The sequence below is a fragment of the Typopeltis vanoorti genome, chromosome 8, assembly GCF_054136105.1.
Source record: "Typopeltis vanoorti isolate ZY-2024b chromosome 8, IOZ_Tvanoo_1.0, whole genome shotgun sequence".
In the NCBI taxonomy this organism is placed as follows: domain Eukaryota; kingdom Metazoa; phylum Arthropoda; class Arachnida; order Uropygi; family Thelyphonidae; genus Typopeltis; species Typopeltis vanoorti.
Genome location: NC_143556.1, coordinates 48,997,432 through 49,018,584, shown reverse-complemented (window position 1 = coordinate 49,018,584; position 21,153 = coordinate 48,997,432). Strand labels below are relative to the sequence as shown.

The window sequence follows — 21,153 nt, the reverse complement described above, 5'->3', positions numbered from 1 at the left end:
GTGAGAACAATTCTCCATTTATTAGATGTTGTGCTCATTCTATAGTCTCAAATTTCCAGAATATGTAAAAATAAATAAAAATGAAAAAAAAAATATATATAAATAAGTAAAAATTATAGAAAAATTCTCAGCCCACCCACGGTACTAACGTACTACAGGTTTCAATCTTTCATGAGTGGAAGTTAAATAAAAATAAAGGTGCTAATTGATACAAAAGGGGTTTAAACAAATACTGCTTCACACAAATTAATAAAGATGTTTATTTATAATATTTTATACAATGCTTAATAATTAAAATGGATACATTATTTTTGCTCCAAACACCTAGTATTGGCCTTCATGCACATCACGAAAATCTTTAGCGATGATATGGAACTTCTCTTTTTCTTTATTTCTTTTTATTTTAGTACTTATCTAAAATATTTTTCGAATTTTCCGGCTATATATATTTTTTGGAGAAAAATAATCCAAAAATTATTATTTCTCTACCAAACGAAGACATAGGCTAAACACACTTTTCTATCATAAACATATATAAATAAAGTCTCTAGGCATTTGTGAAAAGTTCAAAATATTCATTGTTAGCTTTTTTATATAGGAGGGGAAAAGAGGGGATTAGATCCTTTTGTGTAGAAGGTTTGATTGTTCTCTATTACCAACAACAAACGTACTGTACTGGGCAAATGTAAGATGGCTGACGTAATGATGGGAAACGTACCACATGTCATCCCCACACAGGAATTATGGTAACTCAGAAATGAGATAGAAGATAAATATTATGGCATAAAATGAATTTTCTGGGTCTTGAAACCTCACCTATGTTTAAAGAAATAAAAAAGTCGTTATGGATTATCTATTTAGAAATAAAACCGGCTTTTCATAATAGAACAAAATTGGTGGTTTTACCAAACTGTCTTTTTTTTTTTCTTCTCTCTTTTGTGTGTTATTATACTGCGTTAGGTGATAGAATAAGCCAAAATGATAGAAGAAAAAAAAAGTCGGACAAAGCGAGGCGAAAATTGATGTTGGAAGGCTGTAGCGTCTTGGGATGAATGGCCAGCTCGACTAAATTAGTGTTACACGCAAACTGGAGAGGTTAGAATAGGAAATTGGAATTACAGGTCAACCTTATGGTGTCGTTTCGTACGATTCTGCGTTATTTCTTTCTTTCTTTTTTTTTTTCTCGGTAACTATTCAGGAATAGAAGATTCAGAGATGAAGCACGCATATAGCTATGGAACGGTGTCCATATAGAAAAAAAAAAAAAAAGAAAAAAAAAAAACAGTGATCACGCATGCGTATAAGTGTTGAGGATTCTATCGACTGCATTTATTGTTAAACTCAAAATAAAGAAACAAAACAAAAAAAAAACACACCTTTTACTTGGAATAGCACCAAAAGTAACAAAACCTTCACTTAGTTTGGATACTACGCTATTAATCAGAACTCTGCCTTCTTAATATGGTCAAATATCGTACGGATAAGTTCGAAAGAACTCATAAAGAACTTCTAATACCTGCAGTAAATTTTGATTGTTATTTTTTTTTTCGACTCTCGTCGTGGCACAATACGAGGTCGATACTCTCCTTATAAGGCAGCTAGGCCACATGAAGGAGTGCGGCTAAGGAAGTAACAGGAAGCTAATAAAGGTCCGTACATTGACGGAGAGCAAACACGAGAGGTAACGAAGACCTAGAAATATGTGTGTGTAGCAGTCCACAAGCTGTTTGATGAAGGAATGAAAGACGTTGACGTAATCACCTACCTCGTGTCATCCTCCGTTGACAGAGGACAGCGTGCCGTTACTTCCCGTAAGTTACCTAAAACACCAAGTTCGCTGCTGGGGTTCCTTGTGTTTACCGTCTGACGTGTTGAACGCTTATGAGATTGGCAAAGTTGTACGAAAAGTGTCCCGGATGTTGCCCCGAAGGTTCGTCTTGGCTTTTGGAGTACAACAAGTAGCTCGAGCTCTCTGATCGCTAAATAAGAGTCATGACGGAGATGTTTGTCGCATATGCGGTAGTAGGTGGAGGGGGGGGGGGGAAAGGGGAGGAAATCGAGTTGAAATTGGAATATTTGGAGTCTAGTCCATCATCCTATTTAATCACACGGGAAGAACTTGCGCATCTGGGAACCGTCAAACATCTCTGACAGCTCCTCTGATTCTAATTACAATATTTATATAGTCTGTCAAAATATTGGCCAGAGAAATTGCCAAGCACGTTAGATTTTAGGAAATTTATTTGACATGTCACGCGCGTTGCCAGGAAACGGGCATTGTTGAAGAACATTAATATATAAGCAGATGGAGGTATCGCTCATAATAGATAGTGCTGTTCACAACCCAATAAATTGCTTGCTACTTAATTATCTGAGTACCACTAGGGGCTATTTAGAACGTACACACAATCTAAATGGGGGAGGGGGAGGGGGAGATAGAGAACGTCATCTAGCGATTCACATTATTTGCGAAGATGTGTATGTCTGTTAAAATGCTATATAGGATGATGAAAGAGAAATAATATATGCAACTTATCGATTGGTGGTAATTTTTTTTGAATAAACATCATCAATAATATTTATGAATTCAAGAAGCAGTCTAAAAACGTGTTTTCCATCCTCGAGTTCTCTGGCGAATTCTGTTGGCCTCTAGATTAAGTGCAAAAAATTCCACTTTTGTTATCAATAAGTATTCCATGTTGTATGTCGTCCTAAACGTGTTGCATGCAATATTGCAACCAAGTTGCTCTTATAATGCAGCATTTTCAACTATCCAAAGATGGTCCGTATCTCAACCAAACGACATCGTATTCAGTTCATTTCAGACTACAACAAGCGACCTTGTAATATTTTGTTTTTTTTGAAAGATTTTCCTTAACTTCGTTGGCAGAAACAGACACGTTGTAGTGTGCATAGTAAGCCGGTTCCTTCTAATTTCACTTTTAATTTAAGAAGCAACTATTAATGGACTGACGGCAAGTTCCATTGGAACAAGCTGAAAGATGCAAAAGGGAGGGAGGGACCCTTTAATAATAATGATAACGGCGGTAATGATGCTCAGCTTTGGGCTATTGGGAGACAGCCAGATGTAATGATTATTGCGAGCATTAATACCACTGGTGTAGTAGAGTTTCATCTAACCAGTAATTAAACAGTAATTACACTCATTACCTACGCGACTGTAAATTTCTCTAATTCTTATCTGCTAGGCGTTTCGCGGTACGGTTCCTGGAACTTCCGCAATTTTGTGTAATGGGCCCCCCCGTATTAAACGTGATATTGCTGAATTTCGAACTGCTTCACTCAAATAATAATAATTAAATTTTTTTAAGTGTCGGCTAACATCCGGAGCTGATGACAGGAACTGACAAAACTAGCAGCTATAACCCAAAATATCGCTTTTTCCTTGAAGACCAGAAGGAAATAGGAAGAGAGGACATTTAAGATAGATGTGATTTTTTTTTTTTTAAATTATTCGCTGATTTTAGAAGTTCGTTTATTGGTGGTTAAGATAGCCTATAATTGCCAAATATGTCCGGTAGAGGTCGCAATCCGTTTTTTGTTGCCTACTTATGATTTCGTTGAGTGAATATGAACTAGAAATTTGAGCAACAGTTGAAATAAAAAGTTAGTTACAATCTTTTATTTATCAACGTTATTTATTAACTTTTTAAAGTTTATCTTTTAATCTCTTTTTTTTTTATCAGTCTTCCTCAACCCCCCCCCTCCATTCCCCCAAGAAGCAACATTACTATATCCAACAGTCTGATCCTTGTCACATTTCCATAACACATTTCATCATCTTGACACATTTTATAATATCTTTGCCTTGACTTCTGTTTATTATTTTTCTTTTATTTTTTTTCTCCCCAGGAGTTCCTTTTTCTGTTTCTAACCGAAATGTTCATCCTAGAACTATTTATTCTTTAAGAGAATCACACTATTGTATTAAGAACACATTAATTTAACTTATATCTAACAATGATAGTGAAGTAAAATTCAAATGTATACTTTTACATAGCATACAGAAGTAGTCAGATAAATTAGTTAATTTTTAAATAAGCTGCGATTTTTCTATAAAAAAACTATTGTAACCTATATTTAATTTTCAATAAAAGTTTAATATTTTATAAATTTGAAATTATTTTCTGAATATTTAGATATATAGAGTACACCTTTAAAGATTCCGTATCATTATATTACGAATAAGGTATTTGAACTTGTTTAAGTTTTGCTTATGAATTGTGTTATAATAAGATTTTTAATGGACAAAGGAAACGAAGTGTGCTAAGTCAATATTTTATTTTTAAATCTATTTTCAGAGCCCTGCCCATGGCTCCTCAAGCTAGAAGTGGACACAGGTGACCAAAAATGTTTTTAGTCTGCTTATCTTCTCAATTCTCCTCCGGATACTGGTCTCCGAAGGTGAATCCCCTAAAACTTCATATGTAGCGGAGAAATCTTATCGTCTTTTGCTACTAGTGATGAAATATATCGCTATGGCAACCAGGAGGGCAATATTACTTTTCGCCACCTGGCGACACTTAATCGTCTTAATGGGTGTAGTGTTGTCGATACGGCAGACGTCTTCAGCGTTGGAATTAGGTAAGTTTATTGAAGTTATTTTTGTTGGTTCTCCCTTTCGATAAATCATTAGCTCTGGAAATAGACTCCCTTAGTCGATGACCTGTTCCAAGAAATTCAAAGAATTACCCATACGTTTACCTGTCAGATGAGTTTACCTATTTGATGAGAGCACGTAAGAGATAAACCAACCACTTTATTAGATATTCAAGTAACTTCCCAATTGGACTTTGTCGTAACTGAAAATAAATATGTCATTTTCTTTTTGTTTCGAACTAATGGAATGTGAAAATTTTATTACACATAAATGGTGCCTTATATCATTTTGCTTAATGTTTCCAAATATTTATTGCGTTTTTCGAGCAGTTTATCAAATCTAGTTAGGGGATCGTCTATAAATTAAGTAATGTTTGAAGGATGGGGAGATCCATCATTTGTGAGAGTATGTCAGGAGCCCATAATATTGTATATACACACGAGACTTTGTAACAGAAAAAAATCTAAAAAACCTGACAGTCTGTAATTTATGAACGTTCCCTTAATAAGAGAAGTTACAAAAAAATGCTAATACGAAGTCAGCGTTTGCTAGTTTTTGTTTTAATTTATTTCTTTCAATCAGTTCTGTGTGGTCAATTTATTTGAGCTCATTTTAAAAGGGGAGCCATTATATTCCCCCCCCCCCTTGATGTTTCCCCATGTAAGCGTAGGACTCAAATTCCTATTACCATAGTAATTTGATCAGAATCGATACGCAACCGCTGACTGATAACTTTTAATGAATTAATTATAGGATGTATCTGTTCTATTGTACTGTATATCGCGTACCATACACCGGGGTACTACTACTGCATTTGTCTGCGATGATTTATGGCCATATCTTCAGAGTTTCCTGTCTTGCTACTTCGATAGATGAGTGTAGGGTACAATACGGGGATTATTAATTACTGTCTAATAGCATAACCATACTCTGAAATTAAAGCATAGTCCAATAGCGACCAGTATCGCATTTTGATTTATTGCTATAAATCAAATGACCGTGCTAGTTGCTTTATAGAAATAAAGGAAAAACCATTAAAGAAAAAAATGTTAATACTCTTTTAATTATTTGAAAACAAACATTGTAACTTCCTAACATTAAGCCTACTTTAGAGTAGATATACCCAAATATCGCTTATGAAAATACATTTTGAATTTTCTCACATTACACTCAGACAGATCAATAAGGCTACCGTTACTGCATATTTTCTTTATTTCTTAAATTGCTTTTAGGTGAGAATACAATGACTTAAACCGATGTTCCAAAAGTTTCCCAATGGTTAAACGAAACAGGATGAACTACCTCATAATATGTTTATCACCTTTTCAGGTGACCTTTTCACCTTTCTAAAGTCGTAGTCTTTTGCAATAGCGTATGGTTCTCGTGTTACATTGAATCGATGGCTTCGAATGTCATTCCTTTTTTTGAAGAACTTGACTGTACATCATTGGCAACAGAAAGAAGTTACGATCTCTCCATATCTAGAGGATATAAGGATATGTAGAACAATGCGTGCAAGAAAACCAACCCTCCAGGCTCATTGTTATGCGCAGTAGATAGCTTTCATTTTGGCAATGCATAGACATTCTTTTTTATTGCCTCTCGTACCTACATAGCTGATTTAGTTATCTAAATGGAGTATATCAGTGCTTCACAATCTCCTTCATATAATAAGGATGATGATAATCGTAATAAACATCTTTTGTCTTTGCCCTTATTTAGATTTAAAAAAAAATCGTGGTCAGCCTTTTGATCGATTTGACTTTGCGTACTTTGGCTCTAATTTCAATCAATAGATAAAGGTACGATTTCTGAATTAAATAATCAATCTGAGATCTTTTCGATTACTTTTTTTATGTGTTTTTTTCCGATGGAGCAGTATTTTGTTTATTTTACACATGACATATATAGAACTACTGTTGTTTTTAATTATTATTATTAATTAGTTAATGATGAACAAAAAGAATCATTAGTTTAAAAACATAAAGTCCTTCACCAGAGACATTAATTTGGACAATATTCGGACTTGGGAGTTTTCGTCATTATTGGTTTAGATCAATGTTTCCCAACGTTTTTTGGATCATGCCCCACCTCAACGCCTCAAAGATTTTCATGCCCCCTCCCCTAGTATAATAGTCAGCCAAGTTCTGAAAAAGTATAATATAAATATGCATTAAAAATAAAAAAGGAACATCGGTAAAACTGTTTTTAATTTGACTTGATTCAATGAATATAAATTTGATATTACACTTTGTATATTATAAAACATAAATCGACCTGAACTCGGGAAAATAAAATCCAAGTTAATGCGATCCTTGAGCTTGATGTCTGCTGCAAAGAGTTTTTATTTGAGGTAATAAGTTAGTCATTTTCAATCTCAAATCCCCACGGTTTGTGATATCCAGATGATTTTTTTTTCAGTAGCAAGTCATTTACAGCACTAAAGCACATTCAACTAAATATGACGACGAGAAGGGCAACATTTTTGCAAAACTAGTTGAATTTCGGTATTTCGTTTCTGTCTCGTCAGAAAGCCATGCCATTGGTCCTTTTATGTTGAATAAAGTTCTAATAGACTTATCATTTGGCTTTACTGAGAGTTCTTCTTGATACTATATTTATGGTGACTGCTGTACTAGTGATGTCATCTTTTTTTCTCGGAAAGTCAGGGTTGCAACACCGACAATGATGAGTTTTTTTGGTATATCGGTGATGAATGCAACATCATTTTCTCATCCCCCCCCCCAAATATTCAAATTTCCCCACGTTGGGAAGCACTGTTTTAGTCAGAACTCCCAAGTCCGAATATTATCTGTAGACCACACCAAAAATTATTTGTTTATTTATTTATGAAAGGTACATCGAAAAATCTGAGATTTCATAAACAAACCAAGTGGTATGCTGAGACTTCGATTTTTATTTCCAACGAATAAATTAAATTTTTCGCTAAAATTAGAGCGATGGAAAGAAAACAATACATAAAATGAAAAAAAAGAAGGAAAAATGAAACAGAGAAAATAAAGGAAAACAAGAAAAAAAGGATCCCTGTCTCCCAACACCTTTGTATTTATTTCTTACGACTTAATCTCGTTCATCAGGAGCTCGAGGACATCTGTGAGAAAGACAGATAGGGCGTCTTGCTGTCAGCATAAGTGATAGAGATGGACACGTTTCTGTTGGCAAAGAACGTGAACCAATGCTGGAGAACAAATTCTCGTCCTTGCGATCTGTTTCAAAGGGTAAGAAGGCCAAGTAAAGAAGGCAAAAAAAAAAAAGCCACGGAAACATCCCTAATTGTAGGCACTTAGATGGCTATCAGGGGTGATGCGACTGGATCCAAAATGGAATCTTTCTTTTTCCAGTTATTGGCGTTGAGGTCTTGAAGTCTGAGAGTCTTCGTTGGTCTACTGGAATGCGGGCAATTTGCCTGGCTGCCGTAATGGGTATCGGGTTACCCAGTGTTTCCTGTGCGCTCGTGATTGCTGACCTGCCATTGCTGCTGCACACCTCGAGAACTTGAGTATATCTACGTGTTTATCTTTAGTCCGATCGTATCTCGCTGCCAAAAGGACGGAGCGTATTTCCGTGCCAAAAAGATGCTATAACAGACGTCTCATGTGCTGCTTGCTTGTTTTATGATTTACGTGGGTGACACTGTGATTATTTTTGTTTCGGGGAGAGGTCATAATTCAACCATACCCGCTCGCCTTTAACTTTCCCAGAACATCAAAGATTTTTTCTTTTAGTTTTTCTCTGTTGCAAATGGTGCTTTTTCCTTCTATACATCTCTTTTTAGAGCTCTTTTGCGGCATTATATAAAGGATAGAAAGATAATTGGAGGGGGGGGGGTTGGAAGGGTAGTCATTTACAGTACTGTCTTTATACAGAGGAAATAGGAGATGATTCGTCATATCCTGGTTTTATATCCTTTTTTTTCCCCTTCTGTTTCCCGTGATTGGCTGTCTTCTTTTATTTTGTTTGTATTTCACCTCGGTAGTCTGTAAGCGACACTGCGTGACATACTACTACCACCACCTGCTGAAGAATATGAGACTCGAAGGGAAACGGAAATACGAGTAAAATTGGTTCTTGATTATCACCGATCAATTTACCGGCGATTTCTTAGAAGCCTCTTTTATTGCTTTTTTATTTATTTATTTTTTTTAAATAACCGTTACGCGAAGATAATGATTAATTTTTTGTGACATAAATATACCACAAAATCAGCGTTGAAATCTAAACACAGGAACAGTAAATGAAAACTTGCATCACTAGGATGAAATAGACAAGACACGTGTATCTAAACCTAACTGCACATTTTTTTTTTCTTTTTTTTTTTTTTTTAAATAAATTCCAAATATCTCGCTGTATTGTTAGATGGAATCAGTCAGGTGTGCAAGTGAACGCAGACAATAAAAAACGGCCAGGTACTTCGATATCCACTTCTATCTTATTCGCCTTTTTTTAGCCTTCCTCTTAGCAGCTGTCGTGTTCGATTACTTCTTGGGGATGGTTCTCTTGTACGTGATTCATTTGCTTTCGACGGAATTGTAAAAAAGCAATCTAAATCATCCAAATCTAAAAATGCATCTAAACGTTAACCGAAGGTTGAAATCAAACCCGATTTTCTATTTTGGTAACCGTGGAGACAGAATCGGTAAAAACCCCTCTGGATAAAGAAAAAGAAAAAAAAAAAAGGGAGTTGAAGCCAATAGTTATTTCAGCAATCCCCTCACTTTCCATTTCCCCCCGTTTTTCCTCCTCCTTCGGATGTCACCTTTTACACTTTTGCCATTTACATTTCTTGTACATGCAAATGGATTATCCAGGGATCAGAGTCGAGCACCGACGTTCCGAGTTTGTTCTTTCTCAATCATTCACTTACTCTCCACTCCAGCGTGCATTCCTTCGCTTCTCTATTTCTACAATTCGTCTCTAACGGAATCCCAAAAAGCTGAACGCAACAGCTCGCGCCGTTTATTCTCGAACTGAAATCTATTAAACCTCTCTCTCTCTCTCTCTCTCTCTCTCCTTCCCTTGTCACCCCCACCATCTTTCTAACTGTGGCACGCTACGGCGTCGAGGCCGTCATTAATGTGCGGTACAGGAACTGCTGATCCGAAGCGTAGTGTGTGAGAGAAGGCTTTGATGGAGTGCTGTGCCCGCTAGACACAGCAGTAGCGGTGTAACTTAAGCCGCTGAAGGTAATTGAGCCTACAACGTGAAGGGCCCGAGACTGATGAAGCGAACAACCCTGTAGAGAGAGAGAGAGAGGAAAAGGGTACGCAAAAACCGTCGCCACTTTTCTCTTCGCCGAACCAGCGTTGAAGGAAAAGTCCTTAGTCATTGACCGACGTTGGGCGCTGCCTTATTAGAGTACGGTACGGCACCCGTTATTTAACCTCTTTTGGGTGTCATCAGTTTAGGCAGTTGTTCACTTTTCCGATGCTCTTGTCTTTCGCTGTACGATTCGTCAAAGCTTCCAAAAGCTCGCTCTTAAACCACTCGCAATGAGTCTATGGAAACCTCAATTAGTTTTCTTAAATAAGCTTAATCTCTAGTTTTGGATCTAATTACTTCTAAATCTACCATCTTTTTTTTTTTTATTATGCTTACGAAGTAAATCTTAAATGAACATCTTAGGACATTAAGCCATTATCTATTGAGAAACTCCTAATGCCATCGTGGAACTGTCATTGCTCCCCCGCATTTTTTTTTTTTTAAATTTCTAACTTACATATACCTACCAATTAAAAAATATCTTGTCCTCAACTAAGTAATGAGCTCTGTAATCGATTGAATGATTTCGTTTTTCTATCACTGTTTCATTTACGTAATGCAAAAATGAAAGTTATGTCTGACTTACTGAGAGTTGAAACCCAGAAGTGTCTCGATGAAAGCGTATTAGGATGATCTCTTTCTACGTAAAATGAAATTCAAGTTATTAACTTTTGAGAATGAATTCAAATAAATTTTATCCGAAATATCTTTCCTTGCATAATCTTAATAAGATAACGTACCTGTCTTGAGATTATATCTTGAGCAGTTTGGATTTATGATCCCTTTTTTTTTGTCTTCGTTTCTTTCTTTCTTTATTTTTTTTTTCGATGGTGAAGGGTTGGGGGAGTTTTAAGTGTTAACATATGGGAAGCAATGATGAAAACGTATCTCCATTACTATCTTTCTTATTTGTATAGAGTGAGTGAACAACAACAAAAAAGTTCATTACCTTACAGCTAGTCTGGGAATTCTAGAGTTTGGGGTAATTTTAAACAATCCTTTAAAGACGGAATTTAAATTTAAATTACTTTTTTTTTTTTCAAATCTACTAAGAGATAATTTAAAAACAGAAATTGGCTCGAGGATGAACCAAATTTTGGACGATACTTGATTACACACGTTTTATATCAGCTAACGAAATACTCATACATGCCAATTCTTGAACATTGGCGAGTTACGCTTAGAAATTCTTGATGTAATTTTGTCTGGCTACACGATCTCAAGCATTAAATTGAGAAATATTTTAATACATAGACGAGATATTTCCATCAGTTGTTACCATTGATTAGCGACACACGGTAAACTTATAACTTCATCCGACTGGTTTGAATCTTGAAACAATTCTAAGATCCGTTCGTCTTTATAATATTAGCACACACCGGTTGCAACATTAAAGAATCATTCACATATTTCTAAGGCTCTCTCTCTCTCTCTCTCTCTCTCTCTAAAATCATTAAAGTCTAGCCTGTTTCGCCGCCAGCCTAATAGATAACCCGTTAAATGTTGGCCTAATCACTTGTGAAATCAGGTATTATGGATGCAAGAGAAAATTCAATTGGGATATGTACATAGTTCTACTAGATTTCCTCTTTGTTAAATTACTGCGCCATCTAACGGGAAATGCTTACATTCAAATTGATCATTTCACCATATGCATGTACAGAAAAGCGAAAAAAAAAAGTGATGGGTGGTACGATTTAATTTCGACTAATTTCTCTCAATTGATTTAATTGTACCACAACCCTTTCTAGCATTTTCTATCCCCCTTTTACCCCCTCCACATGCAAGCGCGAGGTGCCTATTGTCATTGTAATGTAACGATTGAGAACAGGATTATATAAAGGTACGAACTATTCATGGTGCAGTCTCAGATGTTCCAAAACTTTCTGTTGTGGCCGCTGTTCCATAAACTGAATCACACCATTACATGCGTTCCGCTCTACGAAGTTGTAAGTGAAATACGGCCCTGTCGGCCACAAATTATTAACGTGTAATTATGGTAATCAGGGGTGCATTACGGCAACCATCCTTAGATCAAACGAAACTGCAGCTTTTGACAGAGTTTCCCTAATTACAAAATAAACGAGAGGAGATATTAGTTTCTGCTCCAACAAACTTCGCTCTCACCTAAATTAAGAACTTAGAATTCAAAGAAAGGTAATTATTGCTTCTACACCTTACTCACAACCTCCAGGGAAATTGCTTAGCTGTGACCGACAGGGGCTTTTAGCTATAAATAAATTATCGGTGCGATGTTTATATACTGAGCGAAAGATTTTTGCCTGAAACTAACAAAAATTTTTTTTTCTTCTTTTTTTAATCTGTTGTGATTTCTACGCGGATTCTCCTAGCGGCTAAATTGGATAAAATAGACGAATAGTCAGCGCATGTCTGTCGATGTGTGGTTTCATTTGTTTTGTTGTAATCATAACATCGATTTTTGGTGTGTGTTTGTGTGTGTGCGCGCTCGTTGGGGTCATGATTTTTGTGCACAAACTTTACATTATATTCACTTACTATTTTTTTAATTGAATTTCAGACTGCCATCATATAGGTTTTCTTCACGTAGAGGTCAAAGGTCAAAAATAGAACTTTGATTTACACCTTTGGGATGTCGTAAATTATAAGCAACTAGAAGCCATAGTATTCCAGACGAACCTCCGTTTCTTTATCTGTGTACTAAACCCCTTGCTGTGAATCAATGGACGTTGGTACGTCGGCATTTGTAGGCTCGACTTACGTCTGGAGATCAACCCGATCCAGTATTCTCGTATTTCGTGTATTAAACAACGAATTTAACTCCTCGTTATCCGCCAGAACTTTGGTCCTCCATGCCAGAGCTTTTGCATTCTTCTAAGATATACTTCAGATAATTAATTTTTTTTTAAATTTAACGTCGTCTTAATAAAGCAAAGAACTTGCCATTTGCGGTTTCTTTGTACATTTCTAGAATCTTCAGCAGCAGCAGATAAATTGTTGCTTTATTTATTTTTTAACCCGTTTAGCTTGTGTGATAGGATTCTTGTTGATTTATTGATAAGTATATAATAACTGGAAGATTGGATGGAGACGTAAAGGTCTTCTTTCAGTAAACCCTCTGTAGTTTTCGGCGATACCCTATAGTTGGAATCACTGGGTTCGAATGTAGTCTAGGGCACGAAGAAATTTTATCAGACTTTTCAACTGAAGGTGATTTAGCCCGTCTCATACGGAGGCGGCAGAGTTCTTCCTTCAGGAAACCTGAGTTTTTAATCCCGGAAAATAGAAAGCTGTCATAAGAACGCATGCAATTGACAGACATAATATGGCCTCAGATGTAAATAATAATAATAATTTAGAACTAAATTATAAATAAAATTTTGTGTTTATTGGTGTTACAGTGAGTGGAAATCAACCGGGATTGGATTCTCTCATAATAGATCAATTCATTGATAGATTTGTTTACTTTGAGTTTATATCAAGTGCTTCTGTGAAGATATTTTTGAAAAATGGTGTAAATACAATTTTTAGGGTTTGTTGATCAGTCTCAGTTTCATTATGTTCGCCTTGTGATAGCATGCTTTTGTATTATTTAAATTAATGATGATTTGAATATACATTCAAATCATTACTAATTTAAATCATTACTAGCTCCATACTGTGCAGTTACGTGTATTGCTAATGCATATGCTATGTCAGTTGTCATTGTTCTTTAAAAAAAAACAAAAAAAAAAACAAGATTCTATCTTTGCAATAGAGAAATTTCATTGTGTGAAGTGAATAGGCTAACAGGTTAAGGAATTGAATGTTGGTCGAGCTCCGACTTTGCCTCCAAGGCTAGGAACTACTCAAGATTCTGATCTGGGTATCTTTTGGACTTCGCATATTAAACATCCTAGCATACTTGGATTTCTTGAGACATTGGTAAACGCAATGACTGATCTCTGCGTCTTGTGACTGATGCTAGTTAACTTTGAGGCTTAAACTACAGTAGGGGGCTGTCATAACCGCACGTGTGTATGCGGACGGACTTCTGAAATAGCGTCGTCATTGCTTGACATCTTGTGTTATTGCGCGTCTCCGAAATCTTAGCCCCGACGACAGCCCAGTGGAGGTGTTGTCTCAGCAGAAGCAAATATTTGTCCCTCTACTAATGCATTACTCCACACTTGTGCTAAGCCACCAGATTCTACACCAACCGTCTCACGTTTTCCGCGAGATGTTAAGCCAAAATAAGGTTTTGTTGACACAAATTTCCGCTCGCCTAATTTCATTTAATCCTTCAGAAGCACGAACGATTTCTACTTTGAGAGTTGGGATGCATGAAGCTGTTTACCAACCTGAGAGAGAGAGAGAGAGAGAGAGCATCCATAATTTTAGACGTACTATCGGAAAAGTCTTCTCACTGGTTTTGATCCATGGGCACGCTAATGTTTCCGGCTCAAAAAAAAAGCTTCTAAATCTGGGACGGTTTCCTCTTATTTGCTGAGCAATTTGGTGTGTGTTTGTGTGGGGGGAAAACACACCGACGTATTAATGAATTGTAAAGGAAAAAAAAAAACGGAATTCTACTCGTGATTGGCCCTCCTACTATGATAAGAATAAATCTATAGTATAGTCAGATCTGTGTGCACACGTGCCTGATTCAAGTGTGCTCAGGAAGAATGAAAACAAATCATTTGAGGCTTTGCTGATACCAGCTGACAACCATTTCCCTCCATCTATACAATGTGTTTAGTCTTTCTTTACGTTTACAAATTACGTTAGCGTAGTACCTCGAATTTATATCCAACTCAAGAGCTTTTGCCATTGCAAGCATAAAAAAAAAAAACACGCTACTCGCTACGTAATTTCTCTCCCATCGGTGTAATAGATTCTTGTGGTATTTAATGCCACGCAGGACGCTAATAAACTTTTAAAGTGTCGTAACCAGTCTTTATTACTCTCTCACACCTCATTCTAACCGATATAATTCGTTAACATCCATTTAATAGCTAACGCAGTTTCCCCTTCTTTTACACGCTGAAACAAACCATCCAACACTTCATTGACTGCTTACTGAATTCAAACTTGCTCTTCTTTTGCAGATCTTTTGTTATTCTTGTAATAATCAACAGTGGATAGAATAGAATTTGTTGGTTATTTGTGTAAGTTTTTCTCTACTTAAGACTAACCAGGGTGATGAGAACGATTCTATAATATCCTATCTCGCTTTCTTTCTTCACACGTGAACGTGTTTCAAATGCAATTACACAGACTCTTCCGTACATAAATCCTACAGCCGTTTACGACAGGGTCATATTTTAGAATTTGCCTCTCCTATGATGCGGTTGTTCGTTACTTACCCCCCCCCCCCCATTCTTTCTACATTGTAAAGTGCAGTTTAATAGCCTAAAAGCTCAACATTTATTAACTTCGGCTGCTTAAAGCTCTCATTATTACCGAAAATGTACTGCGAATTTTATGAAGAGATATTATTACATCGTTCGTTTGCTATTCTGAATGAAAGATGGAGGTTTGAAATAAAACTGATAATTTCTTTTTATAATAATCCCGTTCACGAAAGGTTAGAAATCCAGAAACACCATTTTATGATACTTTCTTCAGCCACCTCAGGTGTCCAATTATAGGTGGTCTTATATATCGGACGTTGAAAATTATCTACCACTGCTAGAACTCCATTCGTATTTACGCAGTCAATAGGGTGAAAGAGTTGAGTAGTACAAATTCACTACCAATGAATATTCTTTGGAATACCATCGTAAACTTAGGAAATATCTTTAGAAGACTAACTGCAGGTAATTATAATAATATCCATCTGTTTTTGATAAATCACAGTTGATAATAATACGACAAAATTGTACAGTGTTGTGGCACAAGCAATCTATATTGAAATATACATACTATAAGACGCATCATAACTCAAGACTTGAAATGTGGACCATTATACATTTATCATAGTGATGTTTTGTTTTGAAAAGCATCTACATCACGCTTTTTTGTTGTTTTTTTTTCGGAGTATATGATACAATTCTTTTTGATGAGTTCACGGCACAACATAGATCCCTTTTTTTCAGTTAATGTCTCCCATAGTTCGCATCACCTGAGAGTCTCAACAATTTTCTCTAACACATCTTGTGGCATTTTTTTCCGGTGAGTGATTGGACTTTATATCTTCTGGAATGTGGCAGGAAGTGAACTAAACGATGTCAGAAGTGGAAATCAAGGGACTCCTGAGGTCTGGACGGAGGAAAAGAAGTGTACTGTACAACTTCCACACTTCTTTAACTGCCTTTGAATTATTCCCAAGGGAACTATTGGCACTTCTATTCCAGCTACTGTCTTCCAACTTTCCCGTAAAAGTACATCTAGCTAAAAGCATTGCCGATCACTGGATATTGATCGCCGACTAGTTTTATATCATCCGACTGTGTTTAAAGAGCGTGGTGTATGTTTTACACAATACTTTCTTAATTTTGCTCATCAATCCAAACTCCATCTGCTGAGCTTAGAATGAATTAACGTATTTTACGCCAGATAAATGATTTAAGACGTACTCGCATTCTTTATAATTGCGAACGGTAGAGAACCTGCAGTTTCTTAATATAAAATTATAATTACAATAACATTTTTGATTACCAGTTTGATAATCGTAATATTTCAATGTAATGCGTTAATACTTCAGATTCCCAAAAAGATATTTGCACCAAGCAATTCAGAATTGATCGCTTCTATTCATTCATTATTAAACTTTAATCTCTATCTCTCTTTTGCTTCCTCTTCTCGCACTCTCTCTCTCTCTCTCTCTCTCTCTCTCTCCAGATGACTTGGAGATGCATCATATCTTTACGTGCAATGCTGTGCCATCATTTATGCCAATCGATTTAGATGCTTTCGAAAGACTTGGAACCATTTCAAGTTAAATTCGGCTAATTGCGTAATGAAAATTCTTCATAAATGACTTTTGCTGACTCTTTTTAAAGCTTGAGTGTGAAAACTGCGTAATGATCTAAGATCGGTAAAGAAATAAATCCAGACATTGACTAAACTTGTATTTTCTGGAAAATGTTTGCATGAAAGAAAACATTTATCAGCTATCAGTTCTTTCGTTTTCAGATGGTTGGTTTAGTACTTAACAGGGGCGGCGCGTGCATAGGGCACTACGGAACTGCAGCATCCCCAATTTTTCTCGATATGTAAATATATTAATTAATTTATTTATATTTGCTTGTAATATTTAATTTTATCAATAATCCTATATAATTCTCTTATTTTGTATAAAAAATAATAAAAATCCATCTTGTAGCACTTAGGAGGGCGAAGGACGCTAGCAGCACTGTGTTTATCACAGTGCCATATTGCTACGCGCACCAGCATATGCACGTCATAGTGAGATGCGAGCTATTAGCGTAATGTGGCACTGTCCGTCGCACAGTTCCACTGTTGTTTATATTCAGTTTGCGCCAGTAGTAGAGTAGAGTGTTCGTAGTGCTTATCGTCTTTACTCCTTCTCTTTAAATATTTGGACATTACAATTAAAGACATAACATTTGTTATAGTTTTTATTTTAGAACATTATTGGGGTTATGATAATGGATTTGATTTTTAAGTAATTTTGAATTATACCAAACTGTATAATTTTATCGATAATAAACAATATTTTTTCATGTTTATTTTTTTTTTTAAATTTTTACGATAATTTTGATATTTTATCCAAACACGTATACACTGTACTTACAGTGTGTATGTATATTTCGAAATTGCAGCGCCGCCACTGATACCTACACAGAAAAATTATAATGGAGAAAAATATTTCTCCATTATAATTTCTTGATTTTTTAAATCAAGAAATTATATAGTTTAGAAATATTTGAATTAAATTCAGAATGCATTCAAATAAAGACAGATACGTCTGTATATGGGATGATAAGGAGTATTATAGAATTTTTTTTACATATTCTAAAGTTCTTTAATGGTCGCTGACCTTCGATAGAAGATAGCACAATAAGAAGAAGAAAGTTCTTCAATTCGAACTGCAAATGAGAATTAGTTGTATTTATCATTTTGCGAAGAAATTTTAAAACCCGAAAAAAAATTGTGATGTGACACGTGAAATATCTTTCATTTACGCCATTCTGAGATGAAGGCTTGACGAGAGAAAATTCTTGTAATTGTTTGTCGTCATCCAGAAAAAGGAAGAAAAAAAAAACATTAATTGGATACACCCTGTTTGAAACACTATTCTAGCGGTCCATTTTCAGTAGTAAAGAAATTGTCATCAGTTAATTACGAGATGTACAACCGGAACCAAGGTTTCATTAGAGAAAGAAAACATCATCGAATGGAATCAGAAGGTATTATTTTGTTCGTGAATTTTTATTTTTAGCGAATGGTAAAAATAAGATTACTGGAAAGGAAGAAAGCAATTAAAAAGATTGTGATTCTGATGGAATTCTAAATGATTATCATTTAAAATTCTCGTTTTTTTTTCAATAGGTGAACAAAGACACTGTGTTCTTATGGCGAGCCATCGAATGTAGAATTACAGAACAAATTCATTTTCGTTAGAAGATTACCGAGAAAGTAAAGCTGATGATGGTTTAGATCTAAACTGTAATATAAGAAGTTTAAATTCTGAGGGCACAGAAAATTGTTAAGAGTATAAGAGAGTACAAGATGAGCTCAGAACTCGATAAATGTTTTTTAATGTTTTGAATAGTAAAGCAAAATTTGACTATCACTATATAACGTCGATTTGTTGTTCAAAACAAATCAATAAATGTGGAATACTCTGTTAGTAATTATTTTTATAAATTAATTGGTCAGTTACAATCAACAGAGTAATTTTTTTTCCTTTTGTCTATTTTTATAAGATTTGATGAACTTTTCACAAATAGATATTCTCGAGTGGATAAACCAGATGAAGAGAAAAATTAGAACGCATTCAAATCGCTATTTTTTTTTGCTATGCTTCCTTCCAAATGAGATAATTAAATCCAACTGCTGATAACATAACGTATATAGCATAAATAAAGAATTACTTTATCTGTACGTTTCTGGGAAACCTAGTTGTTATTAAGATAAAGAGTCCACAGTAGTTTACTCGTGTGTTCTACGTTTTTTTAATTATCTATTCTCCATAAGTAAATTGGACTGCCCATGGAAAAACTCAGTAAGAACGTAAATATAAGCAACAACGTTGAGTTCTTGCCATTGTCATCAGTCCACATCTTTAGCAAGACGTTTTGAAGAATATGTGCATAGAAGACATGAATAATTGAGATCTGCAGATAACTACACGCATTTTCTCTAGTTTCTGGGAAAAATGCCAAATATCAATTCAGAGAATTCAAATGATCAGTCTTAAGATGAATATTACATAGCATAAGTAATTTACATGCTAGGGAATGTGTTTTCTAGGGATGGAACATATATCTTATCTTTAAAAATAGTGCCTGCGTAGCGAAGTCATCGTAAGATATATTTCCTTTAGTTATAAAGATTTGGGTTTGACTCTGGTGTAAGCTCGAAAAAGACTTACTAAGGCGAATCACATCAAGATGGATTATTCAGTCATACGGAAGTAGCTGAGTTTTCGCTCCTGCACAGCTGACAAACCAGCCAAGGAACATACACTCGCAGCTAACAGATATTATACATTCGCCTTATGATTTTGATTGCCTCTGCATTGTACTAACCAACCTCGACATCAACCATTACAAAAATCACCTGAACAATCCGTAATAAATGAAAAATCTTCTCATCTAATTCCGAATGCAATATCCTTTTTATGTTTTTCAATTTTATGAGGCTTTTAAATTTCTAGATTACTAAATTAATAACTTGGTAACAATGACGCCTTTTGGACTGAGAGACGCAAGTACGAGTCAGTGGTGAGGTAACTCTCTGAATGTTGGTTTTTCGTCATGCCAAAATAGGCAACAGTTAAGAAGCAATATTCTTATGGGAATTAGACTTAACCAATCTTTTGATATTTGTCTCTCATTTTAGAAGTATCTCCTGTTTACTTCATGGGATTATATTTACCCATCTTTCACATTTGCAAGCACAGTAAAATTATAATCAATAATAACATTTCTATTTTGATTTTTCTTGCTTGGAAGTTTTCTGTATTGTGTCAGTCATCCGAACTTCTTTCAATTCAGTAACTTTAATGATTTAACCATTTTGACAGACTCGTGTATCTGCAAACAATTCTTTGAATGTGAAAACAAAATCTGAATGCTTGAAATGATATTAATTTTTATTGAACATAGCGTTTTAGAGTGAGTTTAACCTGAGGTTCTGTGGAACTCGTAGATTCTTTCTTTGATGTTTTGATTCGTGATTTTTATCCACATATTTTTAAGTATTATAACTCTACGAAAGATTTTGATTTGCAAAAGTACTTCAAACTTTTTAAGTTTTTCTTTAAAAATTTAGGTTCGCTTTTTATTTTCGTTTACTGCATTTTTTTTTATATTGTTTCGGAAACAATTGTTTCTTTTAAGGCTAGAAAGTGTTTTGGTGATGTTTTCATCGTAACGTTTTTGAAAATCAAGTTTGTCTCTGGAGACAAATAAAACAATGAACATTTTTAAAAGTATTTTCACTTTACTTGTCTTTTAAATTTAAAACTTTCGTACAACATACTTTTGAAGTGCTGACAGATGTTGAATATTTTCTTTCTAGTACACATGCACAGAAAGAAAAAAAAACATGGTCAATGTATAAACTTCCAGTTTTAATAAAAAAAAAAGTTCTTTGCTCGTTAGTGTGAGTATAAATTGAGGAAAGGACTCAACAAATAGATCCTCAAACTTCTACTTAAAACCGAGACTACAAAGTATTCGATAAAACACTTAATAATTAGTATTTTTATATGTTTTTGAATAAGAAAAAAAAAACTATATTTCTCTGTACTTAAATCTAATGTGGAACTCAATAGCGCTTCCCTAATTATTTGTAGATAGAAATAAAATTATTGAAACAATTTTTAGAACCATTCTAATAATAGGCCCAAGGATGAACTTAGAGATGTAATAATTGGGCAGATCTTTAAAAAAAAAAAAAAACTTACAGAATGCACCTCAGGGCTAATTATTCTTTCCATTTTTACGCGAATAAATTTGCTTGTTTAAGCCCGTCTGCAAAATTCCCCTAGTTCGTTAAAAGACATTCTCCCAGTTTGTATTTTTAGAGAAGGTAGGGAGAAAAAGAAGCTCATAAACAAAAATTCTCACAGAGCAATTAGTTTTTTTTTTTTTTACTTA

At 35.0% G+C, this 21,153-nt stretch overlaps 1 protein-coding gene across 7 annotated transcripts in view; it reads left to right on the top strand.

Moving 5' to 3' along the window:
* Positions 1-21,153, top strand: part of Ddr (discoidin domain-containing receptor 2) — a 418,242-nt gene that overhangs the window by 272,427 nt on the left and 124,662 nt on the right. For all 7 annotated transcript variants that reach the window (XM_090397220.1, XM_090397221.1, XM_090397222.1 and 4 more), the window contains one exon: positions 4,323-4,605. In XM_090397220.1, coding sequence (XP_090253346.1) covers positions 4,485-4,605 — 121 coding nt within the window. In that variant the 5' untranslated portion in view covers positions 4,323-4,484. The remainder of the gene's footprint in view (positions 1-4,322; positions 4,606-21,153) is intronic.